The sequence below is a fragment of the Ochlerotatus camptorhynchus genome, unplaced genomic scaffold (genome assembly GCF_037179485.1).
Source record: "Ochlerotatus camptorhynchus isolate MF236.1 unplaced genomic scaffold, CSIRO-AGI_Acam_v1.1 ptg000077l, whole genome shotgun sequence".
Classification (NCBI taxonomy): Eukaryota; Metazoa; Arthropoda; class Insecta; order Diptera; family Culicidae; genus Ochlerotatus; species Ochlerotatus camptorhynchus.
Window position 1 is genome coordinate 6,544,375 of NW_027040567.1, and position 15,706 is coordinate 6,560,080.

A 15,706-nucleotide genomic window follows, 5' to 3' on the forward strand; every position below is an offset into this window, starting at 1 on the left:
CCCACCACACTCTTCACAATGACTTCAGAACTAGATTTATGCTAATGTAAATCATACAATCAAAACAATTATACAATGACAAATAAGAATTCAAGACTGTTCCAAAGGGTCACATTAGAGGTAGTTTTTTGTACAATTTCCACACATTCGTATCTTTAAAAAAAAAATCTCTGTATTATCTATCACTAAGCTGTTTTTTGTTTTTGCTAAACATCGCTTTTAAGTTTTTCAAATCATTATTCTTAACTCTATACAAATCGGAATAAAGCATATTTCATTCACAAATTAATATCACAAAGTAAAAAAAAAACTTCTCTAGCAGAGCGTAGTTTCGATCTACGGACCTCTGGGTTATGGGCCCAGCACGCTTCCACTGCGCCACTCTGCTGTCCATGATATTTGTTTAATTACAGCAAATCAGCTGATTCCAACTGTACGGTGTGGGTGTATAAACATGTGCATGACTCGTACGTTTGACATGGCCGTAACTTCATTGTAATTTTATTGGTGCGGTTAAAACACCAATTTGATTACCTTTTACTATCCACAACGACATTAACAAATACTTTGCTTTGCTCAAATGATTTACTGGAATGGAAGTTTGCATACCTTGACCTACGTGACAGATAAGTTTCACATCGCGTTGGTATCTTGCTGATAAAGTATTCGTTCAAAGATGACAATGGTCCAAACGCACCCATGTGACGAAACGGCTTATCACGTTTTCCATTCAGGTGAGGCTAATTTTTGCATCGGATATACATACATATTAGTAAATCTCTCAAGGGAAGATGTCAGAGAAAATCAGACGAAAGAAATTTTCGGGTGTTATAATAGAAATGCGATTTATCCTGATAATTGTGTTGTGCACAGTGTTGTTTCTGTAGCTGACTCCGTCAAGATACTTCCATCCTTATCCCGACACATTTCGACTCGTAACAAAGTTTTTGCAACCCGCGTTGCATTTCTTGTAGAACTGATACGTCTTTTGAGAACAATACAGCTGATCCGTTTCTTCACACTCTAAATCTTTCCAGAAAAAGATTAATTTGTTATCATCGCCTCCGTTTGTATCGCTCCGCATTTTGGTGCGTTCTTGACACTCATCGTCGAACCAACCGAAGTCCTCAAGAGGGGCTCCCTCGACGGATTTGCTCCACTTTACACCGTTGCCAAATGGTTCAACAACAACGAGCACAATCACAAGACGAACCGAGCCGTCAGACACAGCAAAATTTTTCGGGTTGATTGGCCCGGTGATAGGATAAAATCTTCGTCCAATATCTCTGGCGAACCATTACACGAGTTCCAACAACAGCATTGATTGAAGCTCCGCAACAGTTTAAGCAAAATCGTCAAATATCGAGTGATTTCGAACTAAAAACGATGATTTTTCACAAGGTGTTTTATAAATCGGTTCCAAAATGATAGTGGGGCAAAACGCCTGATTCGTGGTGCAAAATGCACCACAACATTGAGGCAAGACGCACCACAACATTGGGGTAAAATGCACCGCATGATAGACAAACCATAACCCCTGCAAGTAGATAATGCAAAGAGATGGGGCATTTTAATTTTAATTTAAAAAAATTAATAAATTTAATAAAAAAAAAAATATATTATTCCTTTAAGTTACATCAGAAATAAGGTCTCAATAAAGTGATTCATGAAGAAAAACTTATAAATAATATACGACAAGTGAATTCGTTCAATTATTTTGCGATATATTCTGTTAAAAGCTTAATTTGCAGTTGATGATTTTAACAACTGTGTCATGTTTTGCACAAAATGCATTATTTTTAAGGAATCAGTAGGTCAACATATGATTTTTTGATCAGGAATTATTTGTGAAACCACCAGTTGAAAACAAACACAATCCGTTACCCGGAAAATGCATCTGAGGAAAAGTTTTCGTTGTTTTTTTCTATAAGTGGGCATTTTACTCCATGGACGAGCAACGATCATCATTCCTAGGTGGGCGCACCCACCTCCGTTCAAGTATCAATTGAAATACACGGCCTCTGGGACGCCTCTGAGAAGGCCTACCAGCATCTTTCGACCGACGAGAAGATTGTCGTAGATTATTGTATTGGCCGCCAAGTCGAAAGTAGCACCTCTTGATGGTTCAAAGAACCAGAAACGTATTTGTCTGATAAGGTGGCAGTCAGCGATGGCTCGGATTCGGAGATAGATTTTCATGTCGTCTGCGAACGACAGTCGTGGACCGTCGAGGACCACCGAGGCAACGGGCCGAGGTGGCTACCTTGCGGAATACCCGAAGTGGCAGGGAACGAACGAGATCGGCAGTCGTCGATTGCAACTTCCAACTGACGATCAGATAGATAGGATGCGAACCATCGTAGGAGCCTGCCGTTTATACCGAGCCTATCCAGTTTGGCAATCGCTATAGGACGGTTCAACTTGTCGAAGGCGGCTGATAGGTCAGTGAAGATGACATCTGTTTGCATATGGTCTGTCATACTGTCCGTAATGTACGAGGTGAGACACAGAAGGTTGGAAGTAGTTGACCGCCCTGCCATGAAATCATGCTGGTATTCGCTCAAGTGCTGCTTGAAGTTGAAGGTATTTACATTGTGTTACCCCTCACCATACATAAACTTTTATGGCACTTATATGTGCATGACGGCCCTTCTGGCAACACTAAATGTTTAATGTGTACATAACAACAACAATAGTAAAGTTTCGTCTGTTCTTCCGTGAAGTGCCGTGCGTATTTATTTTTGATCCTTCCGAAGCCAATACGTGTGTCCCCGCTTGCGCCCCGTGATTTTTTCGCTTAAGGAATTTCCCGGATGCGGTTGGTAATCATGTGAGTTTTTTTCCGTGCCTTCGCCTCGCAATCTTCCTTTACGATCTTCCGTGCCGTAAAGTCACTGATCCCGTGTTCCTTTGCCATTTTCCTTATTGAACGCACTGGATTCACCCGAATCTTCCTTTTGATAGCAGCGATAACCCTCGGAACCCGAGCTGACCTCGGACGACCTGTGGCCACCTTCGCGGATAGTTGTCCTTTCTTTTCTCGGTCTAAAACCCTTTTGACGGTCCACCAGGACACTCGATTGAAATATCGTTTTGCGAAATTTGTGCGTGGGACAAATCACGAATACACTGCCACTTCGTCATGGTGCAACTGTCAAACTAAGTAAATCATTATTTTTTTATACACAGCCTACTACGGTATGAGCTATAGGTTACGTGCATGCAAAGAAAACCAAGGCATTGTATGCACAAGTGAAACGGGAACCTTATTTGTACGATGGTGCAAACATTATCACGCATACGGTATGTAGGGATGAATACCAGTTACCTTTTAAAACTGTGCGTTGCGCTGATCGTGTTGCAGTTCCATGTTTGACGGTTTCAAATTTTAGAACTGTCAAGTGGTTTGAAACCATTTTGAAACAGTGAGTATAATTTTGCACAATGTGATTTCGATGTTGTTAACACGAGGATTGCCACCTTAGATTGGGTACAAATACTTGACCAACCCACCATTGATGCCGCCTTCTCCGTATTCTACGACAACATCTATAAAGTAATCCAAGATACTGTTCCGGTGAAGACACGAAAATCTTGTTTGCAATTCCAACAACCTTGGTGGAATCCGCAATTGCGTAATCTGCGTAACCGTCTGCGTAAAGTTCGAAAACGTTACTTTCGTTCCCGGACCGCAGCAAACAAGTATACGGTGCAGCTAGTAGAAGCAGAGTATAATAGTTTGCAGGAAGCTCGCTTTCGTGAGTACGTCGACAACCTCCAGAGGGGTTTCAAGGAAAATCCATCGTCGTTCTGGTCTTTTATCAACTCTCGGAAAAGATCAGCTGGTATTCCCGTGGACGTCACCTACGGTAGTAGAAGCTCCACCACCGACACCGCTTCTGTTGACCTTTTCGCTGACTTTTTCCAAAGTGTTTTTGAACCCGATCAAACTCCTCTACCGCAGCAATACATTGATCAGCTACCAAGATACGACATTCACCTGCAGCAGCTCATCTTCAGTCAAGGCGCTAATCTCAAAGCCCTTCGCTCAGTCGATCCATCGAAAGGTCCAGGCCCGGACCGTATTCCACCGTCTTTTGTCAAGAACTGTGCAGCATCGTTGGCCACTCCCGTTATGTCTATTTTCAATCGATCGCTTAAGGATGGCGTTTTTTCGAATGCCTGGAAGCTCGCCTCAATTACACCAATCTTCAAGTCCGGTAACATGCACATAGTGGAAAATTACCGACCTATCTCGATCCTGAACTGCCTTGGCCAAAGATCTCGAAAGTCTTCTGCATGAGAAGTTGTATCCAGCTGTTCAACCCATAATCTCAGAGTTTCAGCATGGATTCATGAAAAAACGATCGACAGTCTCTAACTTGATGACTTACACGAACACTCTTATAGGTAGCATCGAGAAGCGTCAGCAAGTGGACTCCGTTTACATCGACTTCTCTAAGGCTTTTGACAAAGTCCCTCACGACCTAGCCATAAGCTAAACCGTCTTGGTCTTCCACCGTGGATCGTTTGTTGGTTGAGATCATACTTATCATCCAGGAAGGCTTTCGTTAAGGTACATTATTCCAGATCCGAGGTATTCCATATACCATCGGGGGTTCCACAAGGGAGTCACCTAGGACCTCTAATTTTCGTTCTGTTTATTAACGACGTGTGTGATATGCTAAGTTCCTGTAAGTTGTTATATGCGCATGATCTTAAGCTGTACCGTGTGATCAAATCGATCGTGGATTGTTGCGCACTACCAGCTGATATAGAGCGATTGTCATCCTGGTGTCAGATGAATGGAATGCAAGCCAATGCTGCCAAATGCAAAGTGATTACTCTTACCCGCTCTCACTCTCCGATCATTTTTGATTACTCTATGAATCAATCGCTGCTGCCATTAAGGATCTTGGGCTCATCTTGGACAGCAAACTACGGTTTAACGAGCACTTTGCAAAGGCCAACTCCATGCTAGGATTTTTGCGCCGCAATACTGCACAATTCGATGACGTGTATATCCTGAAACTAGCCCTGAAAGCACTGTACTGCTCTACGGTCCGCAGTGTTCTTGAATATGGAGTACAAATTTGGGCTCCATATCATGCTGTTCATGTACTGCGCATCGAGAGAATCCAGAAACAGTATATAAAGTTTGCATTACGACGTCTGCCATGGACAAATCCAGATAGCTTACCTCCGTACGAGCATAGATGTGCGCTTATTGGCTGCAAACACTAACAAATCGCCGAGTCTTTCTCCAGAGGATGTTCATATTTGACATGATTAGTAATCATATTGACTGCAGTTGTTTGCTCGGGAACATCAATTTCCACACTCCAGCTCGCCGTCTCCGCAACTAATACTTTCTGTGGACTCCCGGACATCGTACTGCTTACGGTTATAACAATCCTCTCGATAGATGTTGCAAACTGTTTAATGATGTGTGTGATGTTTTTGATTTTAATATAAGTAGACCAGTTTTTTTAAGAATAGGATTAAGTCACCTTAAACAGTCTGTATGGCTAAAATGTCAAAGATGGTGGTTAAATAAATAAATAAATTGATGATAGTACTTTAACTATATGTTTAGTATTACTTCTGCGTGAAGTCAACGATTTACATAGTTTAAGATACTAATTTCAAATAACAGACTGTAGTGGTAATTTTTATACGATAGATGGAGTAGATGAAAGTATAGAGCTGATAGTTCCGTTAGAGTACGGCAGTGTGGAAATTGCATATAGATAGTAGAATAGCGAGCTAGGACAACTTTTAAGGAAGGTACAAAGCGGTTTTTTCATCTCTCTTTACCAAACTCCCCCTTTGGAGAAGGATGGTGAGGGGTGTCTTTGCGGAGGGCCACTGTTTTCAGCTGGAAGTTTGGTAGCAGCCGGCAACTGATGTTCCGTCTTGCAGCGATGGCCACTCCTCCACCTCCAGAGCAGGTGCGATCAAGTCTGACGAGCCGGAAGTTGGGAAGGAATACGTTCAGTTCAGGCTTCAGATGCGTCTCGGTGATGATAGCAATGTCGACCTCCTTGGTGTTGAGGAAATCGAGTAGCTCTCTATGCTTGTTCGTCAGTGAGCAAGCGTTCCAATTTGCAATTTTTATAGCTTCACGGTCCATACTTGGTGACGAGTGACAAGGCAGCATGAAGCTGTTCAGATCGAGTCTTGCAGGTACGCATGATGATGATGGCCTCGGCCACGAGCGGCACAAGTTCCTCCGAGGTGAACGGAGAATCGTCGACAGATTCACCTGAGACAGCACCAGCGTATGATAAACCAGGAGCGGTGGATGAACCTGGAATTGGCTGGGCCGCAGCAACAGCGAGACGATGCTGAACTGTCCGACTGTTGGGAACCATTTGGATACTCGCGGGATTGGCTTGTTGGTTGTTGAGCGGAAGCGGGGCTAGGTTCGGAACATGTCGACGGGGCTGGAGAGCTGGGTACTGGACTTCTGTTAGTACAGGAGGCGAACGATGATTACGAAGGCGACCGAGCTGGTTGTTGATTGTGGACTTCCGACGGATATTAATGAACTCCACTCGCTTGGGACATCCTCGATTGGAGGCTTGGTGGTTTCCACCGCAGTTGACACACGTTGGCTCGATGTCATCGACTTGCTCACAGGACGCAGTTGAGTGAGTTCCAGCACACTTGCCGCAGTTTGTCTTCATGTGGCAGTTTTTGGTGCCATGGCCATATGAGAGGCAGTTCATACACTGCGTTACATCACGATGTTGGGGTTTGTAATGCTCCCAACTGATGATGACCTGAAACAGGTCCCGGATTTTGGATCTCAGAGCCGCAGGACTGGTGGATCCCTTCGTGAAATGCACCAGGAACAACTGATCACGGAAGCTGGTGTTTTGGTTGGGACGCCGGTTCATCTGGAACACGGCCTCAGGTTGGAGCCCAAGCCGCTCCAGCTTGAACTTCACCGCAGCAGCCTCGAACGACGGTAATCCACGCAAAACCACCTTCAGTGGCTTGCTCGATGGCAGATCATGCGTGAAGAAGTCCACGTTGTTGTTCTTCAGGAAACTTCCTATTTGTTTGTACTCCTCAAGGCTGGAGCACATGATTTTGGTACCGATGCTGCAAAGCTTGAAGCGAGGCAGCAGCTTGTGTTTTGCCAGTTCGGCACCCAGCTTGGCAACATCCTTCACCGGCGTGAAAAGCGGGGGAATCCGCTCTCGTCTTGCAATGGGAACGGCGTCACCATCGCCATTTTCTTCCGGGAGTACTGCATACTGGTTGGCTTGCAGTACTCGTTTTCCGGCGTCATGCTGCGACGCGCTGGGCTTGATTAGCACCTTCTTTGAAGGGCCCGCTGCTGGCTCATTGGCACGTTTACGCACCATTTGTTTCGTGTTTGCAAGTTCAATTTAACTTGCCAGAACGCGAGAAGGTGGCGACACTTCCACGGCGCAACGCGACAGCACAAAACGAAACAAAATCGAATCGAGAACTCGAGCGAAAATACGGACTGAACAGCTCGACAGTCGAGCAAAGAATGAACTGTCAAACTAAGTAAATCATTTTCTTTTATACACAGCCTACTACGGTATGAGCTATAGGTTACGTGCATGCAAATAAAACCAATGCATTGTATGCACAAGTGAAACGGGAACCTTATTTGTACGATGGTGCAAACATATCACGCATACGGTATGTAGGGATGAATACCAGTTACCTTTTAAAACTGTGCGTTGCGCTGATCGTGTTGCAGTTCCATGTTTGACAGTTTCAAATTTTAGAACTGTCAAGTAGTTTGAATCCATTTTGAAACTCAGCATTGCTAACGGCCTTAGTAGCACCGACAAACCGACATGAATGATCATACAAATTGCAAAGAAATTTCTGATCAAAGCGCAAACTGTAATTTGCCGCCGTGTTCACGGAAAATATTTATCCTAGCCACGAACACGCGTACAAAATTTATGAGCTGGTTCGTGTCTGGTCTATTTCAGACAAATTATTTTTATCTAGATAAAACATTTCTATGGTTTTGACAGATGGGATCGCTGCACATTTGAATCGGCCGTTATGGATTCTCGATCAAGAGTTAAGTTTAAGTTTCATGTCGGTTTGTCGGTGTTAGTAGCAGCAAACATTTGATCAATGTTTCATTGAAATCGGAAGGGGTCGAGACAAAACTGACATTCTTTTTAGCCGTTTTGGGCTCGAAATGCTCCATACTCATAAATCGGAACAAATATTTAATATTAGAAGGCGACAACCAAATATTTATTACTAATAACATACTAGGAGGATTCTTTTGGGTTGGAAAACTTCTCGAGTTCCCTGAGCATAGATATAGAGTATCCTTTTACTTGCCACACAATATGCTGAAAAAATGTACTGACTTAGAAAGCTCTCAATTAACAACTGTGAAAGTGTTCTAAGAACACTAGGTTGATGACAGGAGTAAAGTTTATGAGGGAATGGAATAGCAGAAGAAGAGGAACAATAATCAATGATGTGTAGATTTAGGAATAAACTGTCAAGAACTATCAATTAGATTCAATAATGATAAACAGAGATTGACCATGAAGATTAAGATTCCTGAACGCATTCTAGTAATGCACTGAGGATTCTACCTGATTTGTTGCAAACAGCTCGCAATGTTTTAAATTGATGACAGTGTTTCACTCTTTCATCGTAACTTCACTCTTGTTTCCGTCAAACGTTTAACAATCATGCAAGTCCACGAATCGAATGTCGCTTCTTTTCCATGCAATCACCCGGATGATGTTCATCGTAATACTTACATCGGTACTCAAAATCCGTCAAAACAACCATTGATCGCACAATGCAATGCTCTTCGTCGGCTCGTGATTGCACGCAACGAAGAACCGAGCCTACTTCATCAACAGATTCCAAATTATCAATTAGCCACAAATTTATAATATGGTTGTGTTCCACAGCATCTCCGAACATGACAACACTTTAATCCGCTCTCTCTCTCTCTCTCTCTCTCTCTTTCTCGCGTTCCGGGGTATTAGGGAGGGGCGATACATTCGAAAATATTTGCACATCTCGCCACACGATCATCAACGGTCCACGATCTCTCGCCCGGTCCAACGCCGAGGAGAGTTGTGTGTGCGATATCTCTGTGATGCTGACTGGATCCCTTGACTGATCATATAATTTGAATTGCCATCTCATTATCTCCCGTCGACTGTTTGTCTGTCGTCCACAATGATTAGGTAGTGTCGCCTGCCGTACTTCCACGCTCGGTCGGTAACAATATAGAGGTGGTTTCCGTCCTGAGCGATATTTCACGCGCGGGGCGTGATTTTGCGAAGGTTCGAGAGAGAGAGAGAAAAGTACTAATCATCTATCTCTCTCTCATGCCAATGCGAAAGTTGCTCCGCTCCGCTAATTCACGCTCGGATCTGAATACACCATAATAATGGGGAAACTAAGCTGCGACCAGCGGTGCCAACATTCCGATATAAACTGGATTCTTTCAGTTTTTTAGGGGCATCCTGACAAACAGCAAACAGTTTTGTTTTTGAAAATTGAACAAGATTTTTTCAGTTTTTTTTTTCAGTGTTGTTATAACAGATATGTTAAGTACACACTTAGATTTTTTTGCCGAGATTGGCACCCCAAGCAGGGTCGGCATTTATTTTTACTGAGATCTCAGCAAAATTTATGTTTGTATTATTAATTTAAAAAAGGATGGTAAACAATTATTGATTTTTTAAGAAAAGGTTAATAAAACCCTCTTTATCAAAACTCTAGAAGAACAAATATCATAATATTGCATCATTGTAAAGTTCGACTTGAGGTAACGTAATTTTAAACTGCATGAATAATAAGTTTACGCCACGATTTATTTATGATAAAATTAAATTCGTGTTTTTTTTTAGGACAGAGGCTAAGTTTCTTGATACTAAATAATAATATTTTTAGTTGAAAACAAACTATTTTTCCAACTAAAGCGTTAAGGTTATGCTAGTAATGACTGAAGATTTTCTTGGGCATAATGAAAACCATGGTGTGTCCGGAGATTCATTTATTCGTACAGTTGACGTTACACACATAAAGATACTGACAATTATGTGTATTGTCCATGTTACCACGGACAAACAGACGTAGCTCTTTCTCCTCAATCGTTGCATTTAACGATCAGTCTAAATATTATTAGTTTCGCGAATCCCTCACTACAGCGCTGTGAGCGTCAGTGAGTTCCATGACGATATTTTAAAGGAAAATTTGTTTATAGAGTTACGTCTGTTTGCCTTTGATGTTGCCATCAGTTTCATCAATATATGGAGATTGACAATATTAATCACAATATAACTTCACTTCATCAATATCATTGACAATATTTCCACTCCACGTTCATCAATATATTGATGAATGTAACGGTCACTAATGAAAATGCAGATTTTATGAGGATCCAGAATCTTCCAGATATTTTTGGAAAACTGGCTGTGCTGTCTGATGCAAGCAGCGTTGCCGGTATTCCAGATTTATCTAGATTTTCCAGATTTTCCGTCATCTGGCCGGACGACAGATGACAGATCACGTATATTTCCAGATTTTTAAAATATGTTCCAGATTTTTCCAGATTTTTCAAACATGTTGCTTTAAATATCATTGCAATTAATTTACACTCTAAACAAAAAATAAAAACTGCTTCTTTAATTATTAAAAGCCATCAACGTTGGAAATAACAACATCGTACATGGAATTGTTACAACATGTTTGCATGTTAATGGGTTGCAAAATCATGAAAATGGAGCCATTTTCTAAAGATTATTCGCTGAAAAAAATCTTCAAACTCTTAAAAATAGTGGGCCTAAATGTTTGTTTAATTGAAATTTTTATTTATTTTCTATATAAAAAAAATCAAAATTTCAATATGGAGGAATTTTCATATTTTTTTTAATTTAGACAAATCGAAAACTGTTCAGGATTGACAACAATAAATTCAGCCTTGGAAGTATGTTTGTGAGATTTTTGAGGACAATTCATAAGGAAAATTTGAAAAGCATCTGATAATTTTTAGCATTTTTTTAAGTACCTGTGAATATTGAGTTACAGCAGTCTGAATTTCTTTAGAATCCTGAATTGCCCTAGAATTTCAGAATTTTAAGGTAAAGTTGAAAATAGTTTACAGTGAAGTGTGAGGCAAAATCTTTGCGAAACCAAAGGAGAATTTCAAGTTTATTCTGAGTAGAGTTCCATCCATCTTTGCAAGCTTCTTGGTCGTGCGGTGTCACCCGTCCTTCAGGCGTATTATGAGTGCCACGAAGTGAGGGTTCGATTCCCGCTCCAGCCAGTGGAACTTTTCGCAAACTGAAAATTCCCCTACTGGTCTACTGGGTGTGGTGTGTTGTCAGTTTTCTAGTGTTAAGTTTTCAGTCTGTGCAACCTCTGGTCGAAGACAGTGTCAATTGTCTTTTAAAAACTCTGATGACAATTGCATAAAGATTTTGTGAAGAATGGAAAAAGAATTCGGAAGAGAAATCAAAGAAAGTTCTTATGATGAAACTTAAGGAGTATGCTGATACGAATCGTGAGAATAATTTCATTTGAATTCTGTTCAATGTTTCTATGGAGATTCATTTTATAAAATTTTAAGAAATTTAATCGGAATAATGCTAAAAGAACATCTGGGAATTTCCGGGAGACTTTCAATGCCATTTTGGCAAAGAATTTGAGTACTTAGCAAATATTGAAAAGGATTTCAAAAACAATTCTGACCTTACCTACAAAGCAGCTCAAAGGGAATTATTGGATAGGTCTGAAAATAGTGTGACGGTCATTCTGAAGAGTTTGCCAAAGAAATTATTAAGAATATTCCAATGGAATTTCATAGAGAAACATGAAAACAAAATTATGCCAATTCTTGGAAATTATTGCTAGTTTGAGGGAGTTGTCGAATCGGAGAGTGGTTTATAAGAGATAACAAGAGAACTTTCAGAATGTTACTGAAAACGTTTGGTTATTATCAAGATTAATTTAGGGGAATCCAAAAAAGACGTATGATGGAATTCTAGGATGATTCAAACGGAAATCTGAAAAAAAAGGACGAAGATATCCCGTAAAGAGTTCCAAGTAAATTCAGACTAACAAAAAGTTTCATGATCTGGGACCCAGGAAATATGTTAATTCTGCTTTCAGACTTTCATTTTAGTTATATAATAAAATTATTAGTATTGGTAATGCACACAGTTGAGCTACCTGTAGTTTAGGTAAACTGTGTGTCAATACCACGATGTTAGGCTTTGATTTCCACTTCAGCCTGGTGAATTTTACTTTAAAATAAAATTGCCTTCTGCCTCCTATGATGTCAAGAATTACATTGCAAGTCTGATCAACCTCAGGGTAATATTAGAATTATTTAGAACTATTAAAATCATTAATACATATTACGGTGCTGCATCAAAAAGTAAGGACTACATTGACTATTAGTTTAAAAAATCCATCCCATCAAAGTTGCTTGATTCTTTGCTTTTCATTCTTTTTTTAAGTTACAGTTTAAGAAACAATTCTTAAAATATTTTCTGCAGTATTTTACCAACGATTTAACTCAATTTTTTAAAAGCTGCGTAAGGGATATTCAAATTTTTGGGCACACTGTGTCAATAATTTTCTTAACTTTTGGACGATTTAAGCAATGCTAACAAGTTATTTGTTTTATATAATTTATTTAAACATGATCCAGATGATCAAACTGACCGATTTTTACGGGAGATTGGCACATCACTTTAATTTCAATAGCATTATGTTAAAAACAGGATTTTTTGGAGCCTTCCAGATTTTTCAAGATTTTATATTTTAACTGGGCCAGATTTTTATGAAAATGACCTGGCAACGCTGGATGCAAGGCTATAGTTGGATATCAACGCCACACTTGTCCACGGTTTCAGTCAGTCACGATCGGATCGTTAAAGTGGTAGCAACTCTTTCTTTCTCTCCAGCAGCAATAGCTGAGAGAGACCCTACTGTTATTTAGGTGAACACCAGCCCAACCGCCTAAATCGGTGCGTTGCGATCTTCCCGGTGTTGTGCAGAATAACGCGATCGTGGTTATTTTTATTTTTGTCCATCTACCTAACCGTGGGAAGCAGCGAGACCGGGTAGTCAGTGTTGGAGAAGTAGTTCTATTAAAGTGTTTGTCGTCATTAGTATGTTGATTTTTCGCTTGGATGCTGTTGATTGTTTGAGCGAATTCAAAAACATTCCAGCAGAGCAGTGAGGAGTAATGATCGTAGAAAATATCTGTTTGATGTCACAGTTTCGTTGCTGTTTAAATTAGTTGCTTTAGCTCAACAGAGTGGTGTCATCGAAATTTACAACAGTTGCTCAATCCCAAGACGCATTGTGTTGGTCGTGTTAACACATAATGCAAACAGCTACAGGAAGCGATATGATTGTTGAACAAAAGTGTCACTGATGCTCTATGCGGTAGTTGAGTGCAGCTTGGAAAGCAAACCATAAAGCGCAACGTGTGTGTTTCAAAACATTTACCTTAGTAGTGCACATAACGATAATCAGGAAAAATGAAGCGAATTAGCTTGGTGGTTTTGTTGGCGCTAGGGTTCCTAGAGGTCACAGTAACCGGAAGTGACCATCAGCAGCCGCCAACCAGCGGTTCCGGCGGTGAGAACCCATTCCTGAAATATCTATTCAACAAGTATGGCAGCAAAGGAGTCATCTCATTCGAGGTAAGTAAATACATAAATTCACACTATTCCTTGAGAGAGAGATGATCTTGAAATGGTTTAACTAAAAGCGGTTACTGATCTACGCTTCGATGAAATGAAATAATGATTCACTATAAGAAAGAGAGAGGTGCACGATTGCTTTCGGACAGTTCAACTACCAATTGGGTCAATCGAACTAGCTACTCTCGATTTCATTTTATACACAGCTCATAGCTGCACGACTGTGCTCGGAGTAGTTTCATTGTTGACTATTAAGGTGTATTCAGACCTGAGCGTGCTTGGCGTGTGCGGGGCGGGATTTGCAGAGAGAGTCAACAAGTACTTTCCCAACAAACATTGGAAGCAGAATACGAGCTTATTCAGACACAAATATGCTTCTTCAGCTAAAAAAATGGCTCATTCAGTCTTAAATCAGCAAACATTTTTAGTTGGGTTCGTCTCTCTCATACCAATGCAAATCCTGCTTCACGCACGCCAAGCACACTCAGATTTTGTTACAGCTTTATACTGCTGAGAGTGAAATCTGGCTGGGCTAAACATATTTGGGAAAGGCACAATGAACCCGTTTGTGGTATCAGGTGGAGTTCCGTTGAGTTTTGTTTTACGCCATTGAGAGTGAAACCTGGCTGGGCTATGCATAGTTCCGTTGAGTTTTTTTATTTGTGGCCGAACGCTTACCAGCATAAATCATTGTTGTGTTGTAACACTATTAATTGAACACTAAATTTAACATTCCATCTTCGTTTGAAATATCAACGGATCTCTTTTATCTCGAGGCAACAGAGTTTTATAACTCAAAAACAATCTTATACCGTTAGGTGACCTGAATTCTTTCAACATCTCTCTTTTTGTCTCAAGTTCGTACAGCTTCAGTGTTCGCAATGGGGTGAAAATAATAATAAACATATTTGAGTTGAGCCCAAAAGTGCTGACAAGTGGTGAAAATAATAAATTATTTCTACTTGTTTGTCTTATTGGTTTTCAACATTATACTATGGTCGAAAACACAAAATTTCACAACAACAATCTATATCTCGAAAACCATGCACTCTAGAGGTTTAACAAATTTGGAAACGTTTGTCTACAAGAAAGGATCTACCTTTTGGCGTAGGTAGTGACTAGGGTTGTTCTTTTTTCAAAATTAAAATTTATAACTTAGAATTTTTAAGGTTAAGGGGAATACTTCGTTAAACAAAATTATAGAAAATTTACTAACAAGTAACTTTGCTAAGAAATCTAACTATCATAATAGTATGACTATGTGTGATTTCGTTGTAACTCCTCAATTTTGTGTGAAATAAACCATTTCTGATCAGAAATGTGATTACTAGGACATCGTTGATTGCGATTTTCAGAATTCACACAAGCACACCACTAGCAGCTCTTATTATGAGAAAAACTAAAATACATAAATACGTGACGGTCTTCGACGACAGCGTGGCATGACAGACACTGTCATATGATATTTTAGTTTGGCACTGTACTTTGATAGCTTGTTTTGCAAGTGTCGGAGGCAAAGGCAGCCGATTATCTCAGAAAATGCGTCAACTACGGAGACCGCTTACGAGCCTGCTCACATGGTTATATTTAGTTATATTCAAATATCTTTCGAACATTTCCAGCCCAAAACGCAAACCAGATAGACATGAGTGTTTCCTATTTGATTGAAACATTGCTCATATGTTCGCGGCTGCCAATGGTTGTCTTTTTCATTTGAATATATTTTTTCAAAAAAACAACATGAAAATTATTTTCTTTAATAATTACTTTATTAGTACAGGCTCAATCGAATAAACTTTACAGAGCCGAGTTATCATTTTTGTTATACATTATTACTGTCTTATATTTAAAGTTAAAGGACTACTTCTACTTATTCGCATTTCAAGCTTATTGTTTAGTGCATATTAGGTTGCGTGCTCTGAACTTAGTGTTTAAATGCACTTCCATAGTTATTAATTGAGAGCTTTCGATTCCAATACCAATGCATGAATTTTGTATATTGT

General features: G+C 40.2%; 1 protein-coding gene and 1 non-coding gene across 2 annotated transcripts in view; one reads left to right on the forward strand and one right to left on the reverse strand.

The window, feature by feature from the left end:
* Positions 1–316: 316 nt before the first annotated feature.
* Positions 317–388, reverse strand: TRNAM-CAU (transfer RNA methionine (anticodon CAU)). Its single transcript has one exon. It is a non-coding gene; the product is annotated as a tRNA-Met (tRNA).
* A 12,530-nt stretch (positions 389–12,918) lies between these two features.
* The window catches only part of Zip71B (Zinc/iron regulated transporter-related protein 71B), a 29,293-nt gene continuing 26,505 nt past the window's right edge, over positions 12,919–15,706 (forward strand). The window contains exon 1 of the mRNA XM_065217382.1: positions 12,919–13,703. Coding sequence (XP_065073454.1) covers positions 13,539–13,703 — 165 coding nt within the window. The 5' untranslated portion in view covers positions 12,919–13,538. The remainder of the gene's footprint in view (positions 13,704–15,706) is intronic.